The following is a 20672-nucleotide window of genomic DNA, read 5'->3' as shown; positions in this document are numbered from 1 at the left end:
ATAAGAGAGTGGCAAGACTGGACATTGGACTGATGGAAAATGAAGCTGGAGAAGTAATAATGGGAACAAAGAAATGGCAGAAGAACTGAATAGGTACTTTGCATCAGCCTTCATGGTGGAACACACCAGTAGCATACCATAACTTCAAGAGAGTCGGGGCAGAGATGAGTACAGTGGCCATCACTAAGGAAAAGCTGGTGGGAAAAGATGAAAGGTCCAAAGGCAGAAAAATAATCCAGATCAGATGGACAACATACCAGGGTCTGAAGGAAATAGCTGAGGAGATTATGGAGGCATTGATGATGATCTTTCAGGAATCACTGGAGCCAGGGAGACTCCCAAAGGATTAGAAAATAGAGGAGGCAGAAGACAGGAAACTATAGACCAGTCAGCTTGAACTTGGTTATTGGTAATATTTTAAAGTCCATTATTAAGGATGAAATTGCAAAGTACTTGAAAGTTCATAGTTTAAAAAAAACGTACTGAGTCAGCACAGCTTTGTTAAGGGGAGGCCATGTCTGACAAATCTGTTAGAATTCTTTCAGGTAGAAATGAGCAAGTTAGACAAAGACGAGCAAGTGGATGTGATCTAATTGGATTTCAACAAGGACTTTGACAACGTGCCTTACATGAGGCTGCAAAGTAAGATAAGAGCTCATGGTATTACAAACATAGTATAGGCACGGATAGATGATTATTTGACTGGCAGAAGGCAGAGAATGGGGCTAAAGGATGGCAGCTAGTGACTAATGGATCTGCACAGGGCTCAGTGTTGAGACCATGACTATCCACTATTCATATACATTAACAATGTATATGAAGGAACTGAGAGCATCGTTGCTAAGTTTGCAGATGACATAAAGATAGGTGGAGGGACAGATAGTTTGAGGAGGGTGAGAGGCTTCAAAAGAACTTAGACATGCAAAGAAAGTTGGAAAACATGGCAGCTGTGACAGGGAGGTGATGGCTTAATAGTATTGTCACTAGACTATTATGGAGGAATCTCACCTGATGTTCTGGGGACTTGGGTTCAAATCCTGCTATGGTAGAATTTTTTTAAAAATTTGGAATTAAGAACCTACTGATGATCATGAAAGTGTTGGAAAAACCCACCTGAATCACTAATGTCCTTCAGGGAAGGAAATCTACCATCCTCACCTGTTCTGGCCTACATGTGACTCCCAACCTACCCAATGTGTTTGACAAACAATTGCCTTCTGAAATGGGCATTTGTGCCCATTTGTACAAAGTCTCTTCACAGGCAATAAACATTGGCCAACCAGTGATGCCAACATTCCACATGTAAGTGAAAAAAAGGAATGTAAGGTGAGAAAGTGTTAGGTTTTGCACTTTGGTAGGAAGAATAGAGGCATAAACTATTTTCTGAATGGGCAAACCTTCAGAAATCTGAAGTACAAAGGGACCCAGGATTTTCTTAAGGTTAATTTGCCGGTTTACTTTGCAGTTAGGAAGGCAAATTTATTGCAAAAGGTTGTATATCTTTCCATGACTAAAAGGACCAAAATTGTTCACAGTATTCTAGGTGTGGTCTGACTATTGTCTTGTCCAGTTTTGGCAAGACTTCCCTATTCTTATTTGTTCATTCCCTTTAAAATAAAGGCCAACATGCCATTTCCCTTCCCTGTCACCTACTGGTATTGAATGCCAGATTTTTGTCATTAACTCATGAAGAATCCAAAATCTCTCTGTGCAATAGCTTTCCGCAGTTTTTCTACATTTAACCAATACTCAGCTCATCTATTCTTTCTGAGCAAGTACATTACCTCACAAATTTTGTACATTATATTCCATTTGCTAAATTTTTGCTCATTGTCATAACCTATCTGCAACATTCTGTAGACTTGTTGTGTTATCCTCATTACATACCTTTCCACTTATTTTTATGTCATTTGCAAACTTGCCAATATTACAGTCACTTTCCTTAACCGAATCATTAATGTATGTAAATTATAAATAATTTTTGCCTCAGCACTAATCACTGCGGCACTCCAAGTGCCAACTTGAAAATGCCTCCTTTATCCTAACTCCCTGTCTTCTATTAATTAGGAACTCTTCAATTTATGCTAACGTAGTACCCTCAACATCACCGACTCTTGTCTTTTTAAGTATTCTTACTCTTCTCAAATGCTTTTGAGAAACCTAAATACATTACATATACTCTATCTATCCTGCTTGGTCTTCTGCAAGTAATTCTAATAAATTTGTCAGCCATGATTTTCCCTTCATGAATCTGTGCTGATTCTGCTTGATTATATTTGGAGTTTCTAATGCTCCACCATTATATCTTTAATGATAGATTCAAACATTTTCCCAATGACAATATGAAGTAAACTAGCCTATGGTTATCATTTCTTTTTGTCTTCCTCCCAATCAAAAATGTTGCATTGGCTGTTTTCTAATCTCCTGTGATGTTTCCAGAATCTAAAGATTCTTGGAAAATTTCTTACCAGTATATCCATTATCTCTGTAGCTATTTCCTTGTCTATCCTAGAATGCAGCCTATCAAGTCCAGGTAACTTCTCAGCCTTCAACCCTATGAGTTTGACCAGCACTTTTCTCTAGTGATAGTTATTGTATTTATTTCTTTCCTTCCTTTTGCCTCTTGTTCTTTGTTTTTGGCATGTTATTAATGCCCTCTACCATGAAGTCTAATGCAACGTATTTATTCAAGTCCTTTGCTATTTCCTAGTTCCCAATTATTATTTCCACAGTCTTATTCTCGAAGGGACGTATGCTCACCTTGGCCTCAATCTTTCCTTTTATTTATTTAAAGAAACTCTTACTATTTGTTTTTATATTACTTGCTAGTTTACCCTGAGAGTTTACTTTTATTCTCTCTTATTTCTTGATCATCTTTGTTGGCTTTGGAAGTTTTAAAGCTTTCTCAATTCTCTATTTTGCCAATAATCTTTTTACACTGTATACTTTCTTTCTTCAATTTTAAATTGTACTGAACTTCCCTGGTTAACCTTGCCTTCTATCTGTGGATGGCCTTCCTGCCCTACTATCAATTTATCCAGCCACCACCTGTATTAACTAGGCAAGTAGGGGACCACATTGTCAGGAATTGTGAGGTATTGCTGTAGGCTTTTGTGGGACAGCCTTCCTTCAAAATTACTCATTGCCTAATCATGTAGCCTGGCATTGAGAGCTTAATTCAGTGGGCCTACCCTACAAATGACAACTCGGGACCCTGTCAACTCTCCAGCGGATCCTGTGGCCTCATTTAATTCCAACCCGTCAGTTGAGATATGCACCAGTTCTTGACCATTTATAATTGACTTGATCTTTTTTCTGAGAATGCCACAGGAGATAACATGTATTTTGTAAGTTGTGATATGAACATCAGCACTATTTCAAAGCTGTAGGTTTACACTTCACAGCTACAATATCTCCTAATGTAAAGCACAAATAATAGCTTTCAGATTATTTCAATTTGAACTTTAAAAGAACTCATTTTACTTGAGTGAAGTGACATGAATCGCCATTGTCCTGGTTTCTGTTTAAATAACACGGTTGGCAGATTTATCCTTTGCAAATCATAATGCATTATGGAAACATAATCAGTCATTTTTTGCATTAAGGACACTCAAGCATTTTGATTGTTTCTCAGTTTTTTAAGTCTCCTTGTTCTATGTTTTATATCTATATACTATGAATTTAATTTTTTTGTTTCGTGCAACACTGTTTCAAATTTATTATTTCTTAAACCACTCAGTGTGGAATACATTTCAACTTTGGTAACAAACAACTTCAAGCACTTCCAAATCTGAACAGCATAGATCTCACTGCAATCTGTCTGATCCTTCCCCAAGAATGTACCTTTTGCCCCGTTCGGAAAAAAATGCTCGCTTACCTGCCATTTTAAACTTTTCCATTTAAACATATTCAGCAGCATTATGCCCTTGCTGATTAAGATTGCCAAGTGTGCTGCTAGGCAATGAACGGTGTTTGATGCTTTGGAGCTGCCAGAATGAGGATGTTTTCCTTTACATTTGTATGGATTGGATTGAAATCTAGGGTCCACAGAGTAGCAACGTTATCTTCGGCTCATACCTAGGGAGGAATATTGTTCATTCACCTCAGCGATTTTAACCATGAAGATATTTAATTAAATGGTGGGGTAATATGTGAGAACCTTGTCACCTTCCTGTCTCTATCCTGATTAAGTCCATGCAACCCATTAAGTAAGCAGTTAATGCTCTTGAATAGGCAATTAATGTTCACATAAGGTCTCTCATGTCACCACCATGGCGGAGGTGGGGGGGTGGGGAGCGCAGTGGGAGGGCAGGGGAGCTTGCTTTCTTGGAAGCAAGACTAGCATAAAATTGGATGCAGTGAGGTGAAATGTGGTGGGGTGGTCTGAGTGAATGAGTCGAAAGGATAGTGGGGATGGTTGGGACCTTGTGGTAAGTGACTGAGGAAAGTGTTTCATGCAATGATAAGCATGGCTGAGCATTAGACGGTCGGATTTGGGTGCAACAGAGATGGAGTGAATGTGAGATAGCAGAAAGATAGTGGTGTCACTCACTCTGACATTGCTGTGTGTTCCTTCAAATGGTTGAGATTACACTGACCTGTGTGACAACCTAGGGTAGCAGGGTAACCTCCTCTAGTGATCCTGGAGGAAGAGGAAGGCACCACTCCAACATGCCATGACCTCCAGGTCTCTGGATGTAAAGTAGCATGCCAATTTCCCCCCCTCTGCCATGTCCAGGACAAATCTCATGATCCGTGCTGGGCAGCTTCAGTCTGCCAGCACTTGACCTGGTGCACAGCAGCCTTTTAAAGATGGCACCAGTGCCAATGATGAATACTTCCGATTTGGTGAGTGGTTGGATTGGGCCAGCATTGGATACCAGAAGCACCATGGAGCTTAGTAGATAATTAATGATATGTGTTTGGGGCAATTGCATAAGAAAATGCCTGAGGCCTCACACAGAGGAACCTTCCACAAAACTCAACAAATCTGACGCTTAGCAAAAAAAAATGGGAATCTCTGAATCGATCAGTGAAGTTTTACAATAAGTTGCTAATTAATGCAGCTAAAGAAGATCCCAAGGATGATAGGTTTTAGGTAAGGTGGAAAAAAAAATCACAAAAGATTCATACCCTTAACCAGTTTCCAATGATCATTGATTGTATGTGAACATCAGGGAAGGATGAATTGAAGCATTTCTTGATTTTGACTCATCTGCCAATGTTGACAATCCTGACTCATACGTGATTAATGGCTTTTTAAGTGATGTTTCATAGAATTCCTAATATCTATGCAATTATAGCCAATTTCTTCAGGTGAGAAGAGGTGAAAATGTTGATGAGTAATTTTAGTTTCATTTGTAACAAAAAGTTGACAACACATTGTTTTGAACACTGATATGATTATTTCTAATGAAATTACAATACATTTTCAGTTCTGGTATGCTATCCTATGCAAAACCATCTTTTTTGTCATTTCAGATTATGATAGGCGAAGGCATTCTTTACTGCTGTCTGACTAAGAGAAGAAATGGAATAGGATCGGAGGCCAACATCAACGCTGGTGGCTGTAACTTCAACTCATTCCTCAGACGAGCTGTCAGATTTATTGGTGGGTTCAAATGCTGTTTATGACATTTGGGTTGCTATATTACTAAATAGAGAAATATTGGAAATTCATAAAATCATAGTCACTTGTGAATTTCCTTTAAAGTTTTTGCTGAGATGACAATGCTTTTAGACTTTGAAATGATTACCATTTTATGGGTCCCATGTTGTTCACCATGCGAGCCGTACATGTTTGGCTCTGGTTGACTATTAAATGAAACAAGTTTTCAAACCAAGATATAGGAACATGATTTGGTGCCTTTGAGGAATGAAGCTTATGAATCTGCTCTTCAATGAAAAACTTTTAAAAGGGGTTTTGATTCACATTTACATTTCAAAGGCTGTAGCCATTATGGGGTGAAGTTTCTTTCGGAGCAGTTTCCAGTGACTGTCTGGAAGAATGTGCCTGCTGTCTGTCATAGAGGTCTGGTCTGTTCTGTTGACTGCACCTTATTTAGACTGGGCCAGAAGACTGTGGCTCGCAACAAAGTAATTTAGGAATAATCCACCATCTGAAGGAAGGTAGGGCCTTAGGTTAGGTGGCCCCAATTGACTGAAGATTGTAGGTGGGAAGCCAGACCAGCAGCTGGCCTTGTGGAACTGGTGAATGCATTCGTGTTCATCCCTATCCCACTGAAGTAAAGAGGAATTGACCTTTTACATGTTCTTCAGTTGAACTACCAGCTGATACTTTTTTGATTGCACAAGGCCCACACTGTGCAAAGCCAAAACTGGTATTGGGCCCTACAAATATCTCTTCTTGATCCATGTTCTTTTTCTTAAATTGTGAACAATTGTACTCAAAAGATGTTTCACTTAAAAAGAACGGTATTAATTGCATAAGATGGCATTGCTGCCATTGCATTCCAATGAACTATATGGAAATTTTCACAAATTACAAGACAATTAGCGCATGAATTTTCCATTTAAATCTTGGGTATGCACAAAAGATCTTTGTGTTTTAAAAATTTTAAAAGTCTAATTTCACTGCAGAAAATCCATCATTAGCCAACAAGTGAAATCAATACATTATAAATTGCAAAATGAATCAATTTTAAAATGGCTATTTATTACACCTTAGTGATGATGTTATAAATGTACAGGCTTCTGTGTCTCACCTGTGATCTGCTTCCCAAACTGTTTGGTAAAAGTTTTGGGAATTCTAAATGAGGGTTTAAAAAGCATTGCTTCATCAATAATGGCAGCAAGATTTGACAGCTAATGGGATATAGAAAATATTTAATTTTACTATTTGTTAGCATTTAATGTTTGGAAATATTGCCTTTCAAATTAAGATGCAGAGTTTTCTCTAAAGTACAAGTTTACCCACATTTAGAAATTCTACTGAATGTAACAGCAAAATTTTACATTTTTAAATTTACATTCCTATTACAAAAGCAATGTGTAACCGTACCTGGTTCATATGTGACATCAAGGTGATTTACAGCCATTACAGTATTTAAAAATGCTACCTGAATATCACAAGTAAATGTTTCACAATTTCTTTCAGTTTACTGTGTTCAATTATAAGCATCACCCAAGCCTCATAGGTGCATTATGACATTTCAATTTGAAAAGTGAACAAATATCGTAACATAACTATATACAATCAGCAATGCACTAATTACTAGTTCTGTACTAACACTGACAGAATTGACTTTATTTGTTCAATCTTGTTAGAAAAAATCCAATTTAATTTTGCTTCTTGCATTTAGGAAACAAAGTCTTTATAATACATTTGTGGTGTAGAAAAGGAGTCTCCTTCCTCTTTTAGTGTGTAAATGGAAAACCTGTTTGATTGTATCAAACTGCATAGCTTACAGATTCATGCTTCTGTCCCTTAGGACAAGAAATTCATCTTGGACAGTGGTGTAAGACGGACACTATTAGATCGGCTGACCATTTCACACAGCTCCTCATATTGACTTTCACTGCACTCAAAGGAATTAAATATCAAGGGCTGCTTGGAAGAGGCAGCTGATTTGATATCCTGTGTTTTGCACCACCACCCAAGGTGAATTTCTACCCCTCGACTTTGTTTGAACCAGTGTTAAAAGAAAATGTTAGCTGCATGCCATTTAAAATACATAGATCAAAATGGATTTTTGACGGTTGAGTTTATACATAGCACTACAACACTACAATTTCAGTTGTTACCGTCAGTAATAATCATATGGAACAGTTTGCTGGCAGTGTTAATATTCTTTGAAAATATATTGATGGAAACTGTATGTTCTACTTAACACAGTTCATCAACATGTCCAAAACCCTCAAATTCTCTCTGGTATACTGATGGTTAATTATGTTCCTTTAATGGTCCGTGTATTCTCTAGCAGCTTTGATATTTTTGGCATTAATTTGTGACTATTTGGGATTAACAGACTTGTACCAGATGATTTTGAACTAGCAGCTGGAGGTAAATTTTGTCATGCTAATTATTTTTGATTTCTCTTGAGTGTTTTAGGAGTTCATGTGTTTGGCCTTTGTGCCACCGCTCTCATCACTGACATTATTCAGCTGTCAACAGGGTACCATGCCCCATATTTTCTTACAGTGTGTAAGCCCAATTATACGTCGTTAAATGTCTCCTGTGAAGAAAATCCATATGTTGTGGAGGATATCTGCACAGGATCCGATCCTGCTCTCATTAACGCTGGCAGGTTAGACTTTACCTTTCACTTTATGTATATAACAAAGAGCAGCTTGTTTATTATTTGCTCCGTTTGGGAGCCTATTTGATTAATGCATTCATTCATTGCAGCATTTTAGATAATGGCAGACAAGAACAGGGTATTTTTCAATTTGTGCTTAGCAAAGACAGAAAGCAAGGATGGATTAATTGCAGACTTCTCATCACCATAAAAAACTGACTTCGACCTTCATCTCAGAACAATGTTTTTCACGTAGCATCCTTCCCTTCCAACAGAACTTGATTATTTAAATTCAAATCAAAATCAATTCTGTACTGTGAGCGCACATGGTCACCATTAGATAGGAGCATTGTTTCAAATTGCTTTCAAACAAGTAGGATGAATGGGCTTTGAGAAAAGCTGTAAACTCTGGTAATCCTGATTTGTTTTCATTCATCTCCTCATCTCATTTCGTGAGAACAAATCAATTTCATTTCAGATTCCGCTGGCAAATTCTAACTGTCTGTGTTGCTGAAAACCATTGCACTGGCTTTATTATTAGGTTGCAGTATTAGAAAGGAGTATGTATGGATTTATTGAGATGTATCCTAAGTTACACACATGACATAAATATCTGGTATTCTGAGGGCATCCCATGTCATTGCAGCTAAAAAAAAACTAAAATTAAAGTTGATTCAAATAGGGCTTGAATTTTGTCCATGCACAGGTGATAAGTTTATATACAGTTTTCCAAAGGTTTCTACCAAATTTCCTTTTAACACTTGCAATATCAACCAGCACCAAAGAAACATTGACAATTTTGTTGTCCCTCAGGTTGCTAGAAATCTTTCTGCAAATGTTTCACATGTAATTAAATAATAATCAAAATTGAAAATAAACACTGACATATTGCTGATAATAAAATGTGAGGCTGGATGAACACAGCAGGCCAAGCAGCATCTCAGGTGCACAAAAGCTGACGTTTCGGGCCTAGACCCTTCATCAGAGAGGGGGATGGGGTGAGGGCTCTGGAATAAATAGGGAGAGAGGGGGAGGCGGACCGAAGATGGAGAGAAAAGAAGATAGGTGGAGAGAGTATAGGTGTGGAGGTAGGGAGGGGATACGTCAGTCCAGGGAAGACGGACAGGTCAAGGAGGTGGGATGAGGTTAGTAGGTAGATGGGGGTGCGGCTTGGGGTGGGAGGAAGGGATGGGTGAGAGGAAGAACAGGTTAGGGAGGCAGAGACAGGTTGGACTGGTTTTGGGATGCAGTGGGTGGAGGGGAAGAGCTGGGCTGGTTGTGTGGTGCAGTGGAGGGAGGGGACGAACTGGGCTGGTTTAGGGATGCGGTGGGGGAAGGGGAGGTTTTGAAACTGGTGAAGTCCACATTGATACCATTAGGCTGCAGGGTTCCCAGGCGGAATATGAGTTGCTGTTCCTGCAACCTTCGGGTGGCATCATTGTGGCACTGCAGGAGGCCCATGATGGACATGTCATCTAAAGAATGGGAGGGGGAGTGGAAATGGTTTGCAACTGGGAGGTGCAGATGTTGTCACCAACACCTTCCACCCCAACCTTCAGTTCACCTGGGCCATCTCCAGCACATCCCTCACCTTCTTGGACCTCTCAGTCTCCATCTCAGGCAACCAGCTTGTAACTGATGTCCATTTCAACCGACTCCCACAGCTACCTAGAATAACCTCCTCCCACCCACCCACCTGCAAAAATTCCATCCCCTATTCCCAATTCCTCCGCCTCCGCCGCATCTGCTCCCACGACAAGACATTCCACTCCCGCACATCCCAGATGTCCAAGTTCTTCAAGGACCGCAACTTTCCCCCCACGGTGATCGAGAACGCCCTTGACTGCGTCTCCCGTATTTCCCGCAACACATCCCTCACACCCCGCCCCCGTCACAACCGCCCAAAGAGGATCCCCCTCGTTCTCACACACCACCCCACCAACCTCCGGATACAACGCATCATCCTCCGACACTTCCGCCATCTACAATCTGACCCCACCACCCAAGACGTTTTTCCATCCCCACCCCTGTCTGCTTTCCGGAGAGACCACTCTCTCCGTGACTCCCTTGTTCGCTCCACACTGCCCTCCAACCCCACCACATCCGGCACCTTCCCCTGCAACCACAGGAAATGCTACACTTGCCCCCACACCTCCTCCCTCACCCCTATCCCAGGCCCCAAGATGACATTCCACATTAAGCAGAGGTTCACCTGCACATCTGCCAATGTGGTATACTGCATCCACTGTACCCGGTGTGGCTTCCTCTACGTTGGGAAAACCAAGTGGAGGCTTGGGGACCGCTTTGCAGAACACCTCCGCTCAGTTCGCAACAAACAACTGCACCTCCCAGTCGCAAACCATTTCCACTCCCCCTCCCATTCTTTAGATGACATGTCCATCATGGGCCTCCTGCAGTGCCACAATGATGCCACCCGAAGGTTGCAGGAACAGCAACTCATAATCCGCCTGGGAACCCTGCAGCCTAATGGTATCAATGTGGACTTCACCAGTTTCAAAATCTCCCCTTCCCCCACCGCATCCCTAAACCAGCCCAGTTCGTCCCCTCCCCCCACTGCACCACACAACCAGCCCAGCTCTTCCCCTCCACCCACTGCATCCCAAAACCAGTCCAACCTGTCTCTGCCTCCCTAACCTGTTCTTCCTCTCACCCATCCCTTCCTCCCACCCCAAGCCGCACCCCCATCTACCTACTAACCTCATCCCACCTCCTTGACCTATCCGTCTTCCCTGGACTGACCTATCCCCTCCCTACCTCCCCACCTATACTCTCTCCACCTATCTTCTTTTCTCTCCATTTTCGGTCCGCCTCCCCCTCTCTCCCTATTTATTCCAGAACCCTCACCCCATCCCCCTGTCTGATGAAGGGCCCAGGCCCAAAACATCAGCTTTTGTGCTCCTGAGATGCTGCTGGGCCTGCTGTGTTCATCCAGCCTCACATTTTATTATCTTGGATTCTCCAGCATCTGCAATTCCCATTATCACTGACATATTGCTTGTCTGTTGTTATTAAATCTGAACCCTAGGAGTTTAATGATATGAACAATTACACACAACTATTTGAAGTAAATTATTATATATTACAGCAACATTCTTTCATTTATAAATCTTAATCTGTGATTGTTACAATGCAGTTAGTGTTCTTAGTATGTAATCAAATATAAATTGTACGATATCTGCCAGTTATAAGCGGAATTAAATTATACCTGCATTGCCTTTCTGAAGGCACTTGTTGAACAAGTCTTGCTTCTGTGCATCTCTGCTCACTATGTTCAGGAAGCTTTGGTGGTCTGAATTCTTCCTCAGAATCTAAAACAAGGCATCTGCTTTCCTATAAATCACTTTGGGAGCTTGAGCTGAGCAAGTCGATGAGCGGTATTTGGTCTGCCAGTTGATGAAGGCTGATTCTACTGCTCACTGCTGGTATCTCTTATACAATTTCTACCACTTTCATTGATAAATGTATCTGCATATATTCTGACTTCATCTTTAAATGTGAAAGGGGAAGATAATGATATCAGGATGAAATCAATTTCCGCAATTGAATACCTACAGTGCAGATAGGGATCATTCGGACCAACCCTCCAAAAAAATCCTATCAAGATCCAGCTGCGTAACCCTACGTTTACCACGGCACAAGTTAACATGGCCAATCCACCTAACCTGCACCTGGGAGGAAACTGGAGCAACTGGCAGAAACCCATGCGGACAAAGGAAAATGTACAAACTTCACACAGACATTCGCCTGACACTCAAATCAAACCTGGGTCCCTAGCAGTGTGAGGCAGCAGTGCTAACCACTGATCCACCATGCCATCTGTAACTAGTGTTAAAAACTGTGGGGTAAAACAATTCACAGATTTTTTTGATCCATCAGCTGGTGTCACTTTACACTGAGTAGACATAAATACCAGAGGCAATTGATGCAATTAATGTGAGTGAGTTCATCCAATAAGTTTCTCATTCTACCTCCAGTCACTAGTGATTTTAACTAATATGCCATATCTCCATGCCTCCAGTTTAGAATGAGAAAAATCAAAAAATCAGGCTTACTTCCAGCTATCATAAGGCTGGAATCTCTCAGCTGACCCAACATAATGTTGCCCAATGACATACTAGTACCAACTGAGGAAACAATGCAGGAAATGGTCCATACCTCTGGCTTGGCATTGTTTTCCAAAAACATTTGCCTGCCAATAGGCAGATCCTAAAATCCCGAAATTGGAGAGAATTTTCCAACCAAATTTCCATGATGCTGGTCTTCCATGGTTTTAAATTTGTGACAGTAATTTACCAGGATGTTGCCTGGAATGGAGGGAAGGTCTTATAAGGAAACATTGAGAGAGCTGGGGCTTTTATCTGCAGAACGACGAAGGATGAGAGGTGACTTTATAGAGGTGTACAAAATGACCAGAGGTATCTATAGAGTGGACAGCCAGAGATTTTTTCCCTCGGGTAGAGGTAGCTATTACGAGGGGGCATAGTTTTGAAATGAGTGGAGGTAGATATAGGGGAGAAGTCAGAGGTCGGTTCTTTACTCAGAGTGGTAGGGGCGTGGAATGCGTTGCTGGAGAGGGCAGTGGAGTTGGCCTCATTACAGGCATTTAAGCAGCTATTAGATAGGCATATGGATGATAGTATAATATAGGGCTGGATGTTAGATAGACATTAGGATTAGGATAAAATATCAGCACAACATCATGGGCCGAACGGCCTGTGCTGTGCTGTTCTATGTTCTATGTTCTAGTAATTGAGCCCTTAATTTATTTTAATCCCACAATAAAGAAAATATTACCTAACCAAGCTAAATCTAATCAGAAAAAAAACTGACCTGAAATCTATTTTAATTTATGGCATACAAACCAAAAACCTGGAATATATTTTGTACACTTTTTGACTCTAGTCTTTCTCTAATTGCAAGTAAAATAATGGACACCATGCTGTGTATATGGCTAAGAAATAGCAAAATATGAGAGATTCTGGAAATCTGGAGCAAAAACTCAGAATCCTGGAAATACAGTAAATCAGTGAGGAATTGTGGAGAATACAAACATATTAATGTTTCAGGCATGGACTCTTCAGCACAGAGGTGACTGTTAGTGTTTCTTCCTGTTCGGTCTCTGATTTATAGAATTGGATTAATGTTTCTTCAAATTTCTAATCCTCCTTTCCTTAATGTGGTCCATCTTTGAATCTCTCCTTCCCTACCTAACCATCTCTATCTCCTGGGAGGAAAAAATATTTTAATGAATGGATCCACTTCCAAAATATCAACTGCTTACAAGTACTACGTAATCTGTAGCATTGTCTGCTTTGTTTTCCATTTTATGAATTTACCTTTTATTTTGTTGTGTTGTTTTTTTCAATTAGTAACTACTACCAGTAAAATACCCATGTAGCCAATTGAATATTTACACACAATGCCCATATCCATCTAATTATTATATTTCTGGCCGATTTTATACTTCTTGAATAGAATATCACTTCAAGGCCAGGTTTCTAAAGCCCAAGAAATGTTTGAAGTTTATTGCACTCTTCAGAACATCCTGCTTACCCATTTCAGAAAGCAAAGAATGGTAAGCTATTCTTTTTGTAATGCCAGCATCATAAAAAATAGGGCACAATTTTCCACTCTCTGTGGGTGTCAGGAAAGATAGCCAAACAACTGGATGATTTGGCCCAATACAGATTCTCATCTTTCTGTAATCTCAGCAATGAGATTTTGGGTGAGAAGGTCCATGTTGACCTTCTCATTACTTTGTCTTTAATCAACCTGCTCAAATATACTATAACACACTTACAGGGTAGATGGGACTCGGACCAGGATCAACTGGCCAGGAGGCAGGGACATAAGGTCCCCTGGGTGATCTTCTTAACCCACCACTAATTAAGGTCCTTAACTGGTCAACTAAAACCATTTCAAGACCATAGTTAGTCCTGTAACTGCCGTCAATTCAATTTACCTGCCTTCTTGGAAGGTTATTTGCCTAACAGGGCAACCTGCTTTCTGGGTTAGAGAGTTGGTATTGAATCTATGGCTATTGGGTGCAGGCGAGCTGGCACTAAAAGCCACAGCCTGTCCTTGTGTCCAGTCCCTCGAGGCTCCTGTCCTCTCCCGATGACCGCCACTCCACAATTCCCTACAAATGCGTACGTGCACACACACTCACACTCACATACACACACACAAAACTCTTCCCACCCCACCATCTTCTGCTCCACTTAACAAAACCTGCTCACTAGTGTAGCTAGTCATGGCTGTGTGTCTAGGGATTGTGTAGCTTCTGATTGGCCACAAAGGGTGGCATTTTTGTGGCTAGTTCCTGATTCGATGAGATATCAATTACACAGCCCTTAAGTAACTATGTGGTGATTGTTCCAATAAGCTTTTTTGTTGGCTGGAAGGTGGCAGCTTTATTGCCCCTCAAGTTGCTTGCGCCAACACTTAGAGCAGTAAAACTTGACAATTAACAATTACCAAAAAGAACAATAATCATAATACCAGCCTTTGAGAAATACCACTTACCCTCTAGTATGAAGGATTGCTCACCATTACCCTCTGCTTTCCACCCCATATTCAATTCTGTGTCCAGACTAATACTGCCATTTCAATCCCATGTGTTATTATTTTGCCAAAGTCTGTTATACAGTGTTACGTAAAATGCCATTCAACAGTCCAATTCGCAGAATGAACTATCTGTACACAAGCCTCTCAACCTTCAAAGAACACAGTCAAATTAACCAAACATGATTTGCTTTTAATGCATATTGATTGCTAACCTAAAATTTTCCAATTGCCAATTAATTTTGTCTTAAGTTGTAGTCCCTACATGTTTTCCCACTGCACCTATAAGCCTGCTAGGCCTGTCATTGTCAGATTTATTCCTTTCTTCCTCTTTGATAAAAGGCATAACATTTGCAGTACTCCTTCTTTCTGGCACTATATTGGAAGTGTGGCAAAATCCTTCACAACTTCCACCCTTGTAACCTTCTACAAACTAACATATTACTTAGCTGGATGAAGAAAAATAGGTGGGATAGCAAATAATGAGGATGACTCAGAGTCTGCAAAAGGTCATTGACAAGTTATGCAAGTGGCAAAAACTTGGCAGATGGAATAAAATGTGGAAAATCTGAGTTATGTACTTTGGCAGGAGAAATGGAGAAAGCCTGTAAAAGGTTTCAGCACAGGGGAATTTAGGAATCCTTGTGTCTAAATCACAAAAGCTAGCATACAAGTTCAACAGGTAATTTGAGCAGGCAAATTGAATGGCGGCCTGTATCTCAAAAAGAACAGAGTATAAAAATAGAGAGGTCTTGCTAAAACTATACAAGGCAATAGTCAGACCACAGCTGGAATATTGTGAACATTTAATTCCACTTATCTAAGGAAAGATATACTGGCATTTGAAGCAATCCAGAGAAGTTTTATTGGGCTGATCCTGGGTATGGAGGGGCTATCTCATAAGGTGAAGTTGTGTAGGTTGGGACTGTGTTTATTGGAGTTCAGAAGAATGAAAGCCAATCTCATTGAAATATACAAGATTCTTAGGTGACTTGACAGGGTAGATGTGGGAAAAGTTATTTATCTTGTGGGAGTATCTGGGACCAGAGAGCATAATCCCAAAACAAAGAGTTGCCCATTTAAGGCGGAAATGAGGAGGAATTTCTTCCATCAGAAGGTTCTGAATCTGTGGAATTCTTTGCGTCAGAGGGCTGTAGTAGCTGGTCTTTAATTAGTCAATGATGATATCGACAGATCAGCAAGGGAATCAAAGGTTTTGGGAGAAAAGGCAGGAAGTTTGAGTTGGCAAATCTCTATTAGCCATTATCTCATTATTGGCTAGTACTAATGCCTCACAGTGCAAGGGAGGCAGGTTCAATTCCATCCTTGGGCAACTGTTCGTGCGGACTTTGCACATTCTCCCTGTGTCCTCTGTTATTTGTAGTATATGTAAATGATTTGGACGAAAATGTCTGTGGTCATTTGGTAAGTTTGCAGGCGACATGAAGATTGTTGAAGTTGCTGACAGTGCAGATGATTGTGAAAGGATACAACAGGATATAGATAGATTGGTTACTTGGGCATAGAAATGGCAGGTGGAGTTTAATCCAGACAAATGCAGGGTGATGCATTTTGGAGGATCAAATTTAGGTGTGATGTAGGTGTGGAGATGCCAGTGTTGGACTAGGGTGGAAATCTCAAAAATCACACAGCACCCAGGTTATAGTCCAACAGGTTTATTTGAAAATACAAGCTTTCGGGGTCTTGCCCTTTCTTCTGGTGTTAGTGAGGATTTAGGTGTGAATTTTACTGTAAATAGCAGAACCCTCAGGAATATCAATGTACAGACGATCTGGGCATGCAAGTCTAAAGTTCCCAGAAGTGGCAACACAGGTGGCCAAAGTGATTAAGAAGGCAGATGGCAATGCTTGCCTTCATTGGCACAGGCACAGAGTACAACAGTTGGCAAACCATGTTACATCTATATAAAACACTTTTTAGGCCGCATTCGGAGTATTGAGTGCAGTTTTGGTAGCTGCATTACCAGAAAGATGTGGAAGATTTGGAGAGGAGTACAGATATGTTGACCAGGATATTGCCTGGTCTCAAGGGCATTGGCTATGAGGGAAAGTTTGAAAAAAACGAGGATTACTTTCACTTGAAAGACGTCACTGAGAGGAGACCTGATAGATGTCTACAAAATTATGAAAGGCACAGATAGGCTGGATAGTTGGAGGCTTTTTCCCAAGGTTGAAGTTTCAATTATAAGGGGGCACAGGCTCAAGGTGAGAGGGGGAAGCTGCAAGGGAGATGTATGAGGGAATATTTTACGCAGAAAGTATTAGCAACCTGGAATGCACTGACAAAAAAGAGGTGGTGGAAGCAGGTACATTAGCAACATTTAAGAGGCATCTGGATGCTTTCATGAATAGGGAGGGAATAAAGGGATACAGGCTGAATAAGGGTAGAAGGTTTTATTTGGTTTAGATAGGGCATGATGAAATGCACAGCTTGAACAGCCGAAGGGCCTGTTTCTGTACTGTACTTCCCTTTTGTTCTTTTTGTTTTTCTTTGTCTGCATGGGTTTCTTCTGAGTGCTGCAATTCCCTGCCGCAGCCGAAAGATGTGCAGGCAAGGTGCTTTGGCCATGCTAAATTGCCCATAGTGTTCAGGGATATGTAGAATGGGTGAATTGGCCATGGGAAATGTACAATTACAGCTGGATCTGGGTGGTCTGCTCTTTGAAAGCTCAGTGTGGACTCGATGGGCTGAATGACCTGCTTCCACACTGATGGGATTCTGTGATGATAGTGGTGGAGCAGACACAAGGGACTGAATGGCTTCCTTCTGCTTTGACATCTTAAAGATCAGAAGTTTTTTTTTAATCACTACCAACCATTTAAGTGGCTCCTGTTGGTGTGTTTTTATCATATTCATTAGTAGTACTACTTTCTCCTTTATCATGATATTATGAACAATAATAGTCCTGGGAACAATCCCTGGCACCAGTTTAAGACCAAGATGAGAAGGAATTACTTCTCTCAGATGGATGAGAGTCTTTGGAATTCCTTGCAACAGAACTGTGGGGACATAGTTTTGTGTATATTTGAGGCTAAGATAGATAGGTTTTGATTATGGGGGAATGAAGGGCTATGAGGAAAATGCAGGAATGTGGGTGTGAGGAATGTTGGAGCAACATGATCTTATTGAATGGCAGAGCAAGCTCAAGGGACTGAACGGCCTATTCCTGTTCATATTTCTTATGATCTTAACTCCCTGGCCTGGATTTTCGCTCTTGGGTTGGGTATGCAGAAATGGGAGAATTCCCAGTTCCGACCATTAAAACGTCTACTTAAGGGTTGTATATTTAGTGGAAGGTTGTAGGAACTGGATTAGATTTGGGAGCAGTGACAGCAGAGGTCCTGAGAAATCTGCTGGGTGCTGAAGTGGGCTGCTGGAAGGCTTGCCTCAGACATCCAGTGCTGTGTCCAAAATGGGTAATAAAGAATAATGCATGAACATCCCTCCAGTCAGCACACCTCAATTGTCCATATACTATCCCCATACATGCCAAACCATGTCCTCATACTCTAAAACCGATCTGTATCCTCATGCCCACCTTCATGGACCATCATAGCCTCATGTCAACCTGTGCATCTTCCCATCCTATTATGAATCTTTATTTCTTCCATGTCAACCAATACCACTCTACTGAGCCCTCATAACTTTTTATTGTCCCTCTGTCAATTTAAAACCAATTCAAATCTATACCATCACCTACCACATTTCCCACTTATGCATCCAATGAGCTTAACACTAATAAGTTTATAGACATTTTAGAGCATTTCCACTGCTCTGGAAGAATTACAATGCAAGCAGCAAGAGACAGCCTGTGATAATCCTGGAGTAGACGTAATTGTTGACGTTCTGCTAATCTAGGGATATGGATGTTCAATGAAAGAAGGCATCATGGGCTATAATGAGAATCTAGTACAATTACTCGAAAGAGTTTGTCAGATGAGCCTGAAACTAAAGAAGGAAGAAGTGCAATTAAAGATGCCTGAAGTCAAGTACTGACAGCCAAAGCATGTTCCCTAGATCATGACGTGTTGGAGCTGTAGCAGCAATGCAATGACCAACAGGCCCAAAAACAATGCAATGAGTCTGACTACTTAGCAACGTCCTTGCCTAATTTGTCATCAGAGTCAGAGCATCTACACAAGCTCACCACTGAGGACATGCAGTGATAATAGGACATAGACCAAAAAGCTTTCACTGGAACCAAACAATGGGTGATGCCAGTGTCACTGGGGAGGTACCACAATGCTGATGATGAAGCCGCCTTGCAGTGTGATATCATTGGGACTGTTCTTTAAGATACTTTTAGCAGTAAGGATAAAAACTTGTATTTGCATTCAGAGCAAAATGAAAGACAAGACATTACACTTAAGAGTTCAATCATCCCCTCAATTGTTTTCAATGAACGTGAATGCTCCAGATTTATCATAGTAACTACAGACATATACATAGAATGAGAGCAGCCATTTCTTCACAAGCAGCAGATCAGGAAGCAGTAATCTCATCATCTAAACAGAGTACAGAATGACCATAAGTACCAGAGGTTTGCTGTGCCCCAGGAACAGAAATGAATTGACAAGTTAACAATTAATAGCATTCTCCACAGAAATGACTTCCCCCAGAAAAAGAACATCATCCTCAAACAAGCAGATATCAGAGCAATGTCCAATGAAAACATGCATGTGTACTATTAGGAAACCTGCACCATTGAAAAACGAAATGCAATGCATATGCCGAGACTGACAAAAGAGGAAAAGAAAGGGGAAATACACTGGTTTGTTCAGGAATGAATTTCTTTATTGCCATATATAGCATGACCTGCAACCACAAAAGGATAGTGCATATTTCTGTTTTGAAAAGAGAAATATTTAGGAAATATAGAAATATACCTTGTGTACTGGTTGGCTTGCCATACTTACTACCTCTGCTGTAGATGCATTTGTGTGCAGTATGTAGCAAATATTAAGACACATTATTTAAAACAGAGATGGTGGTATCCAGTGCCCCCTCCTGGATAAATTTTCAGATTGTGCCCGCACCCTTTCTCATCTGCAACAGCAATTGGAATTCCAGTCACATGAGTCAGCAAATGAGGTGTATGGGGATAAAAAGCCGCTCTGATTAGATTACAGAATTACAAGCAGTAAAATGGCAAATATTCTCTGCTGCGTTCAGATTATGCTGAACAATTCAATGTATTTCAAAATTATAACATCCAATTGCATATCTGTTTTTAATGCAATGAATATATGCTGAGGCACTTCTTATAGGTAATAAAGGCACTGAACAGTGTCAAAAAAAAAGAGTTGACTGAATTCAGAATTGATAAAAATAGATCTTCAAGAGGCTTTTCTAAGAGGTATATGTCAAAGGTAGGAGCCTGGGTACAGATGTGGTTCTGGAGAATTGCAGCTCTGTGAGGAATACTAGGAGAAACGATGGCCACTGGTTTAAGAATCCTAGGCTATGATCTAGGGGATAGAAGAAATTAAAGAGACAGGGTGAAATAAATAAGATTTTAGAAAGGGTACAGATTTTTTGAATTTGATACATCATTGGAAGGAGTCAACGGAGGGCAACAAAGTGATGAGCAAGTACGACTTAGCAGAGGAGAAGAGAGAATTAAAACAAGGTTGAATTTCAGTCAGTTGGAACCAGAAGAAGGTATATGGGACACAGAATTCCTACAGTGTGGAAGCAGGCCATTCAGCCCATACCAACCCTCCAAAGAGCATCCTACCCACACCCATCTCACCCCTACATTTTCCATTTGTAATCAACCTAGCCTGCACGTCCTTGGACACTATGGCA

General features: G+C 40.8%; 1 protein-coding gene across 3 annotated transcripts in view; it reads left to right on the top strand.

Annotated features, from left to right (window-relative positions):
* Positions 1–20672, top strand: part of LOC125456593 (phospholipid phosphatase-related protein type 4) — a 72062-nt gene that overhangs the window by 35247 nt on the left and 16143 nt on the right. For 2 of the 3 annotated variants that reach the window (XM_048539842.2, XM_048539844.2), the window contains exons 3-4: positions 5482–5611; positions 8072–8267. In XM_048539842.2, the coding sequence (XP_048395799.1) occupies positions 5482–5611; positions 8072–8267 (326 nt within the window). The remainder of the gene's footprint in view (positions 1–5481; positions 5612–8071; positions 8268–20672) is intronic. The other variant, XM_048539843.2, reaches the window with a different exon arrangement.

This window comes from Stegostoma tigrinum, chromosome 8 (genome assembly GCF_030684315.1).
Source record: "Stegostoma tigrinum isolate sSteTig4 chromosome 8, sSteTig4.hap1, whole genome shotgun sequence".
NCBI classification, from domain to species: domain Eukaryota; kingdom Metazoa; phylum Chordata; class Chondrichthyes; order Orectolobiformes; family Stegostomatidae; genus Stegostoma; species Stegostoma tigrinum.
Note: the sequence above shows the minus strand (reverse complement) of the source record. Positions and strands in the feature narration are given on the sequence as shown.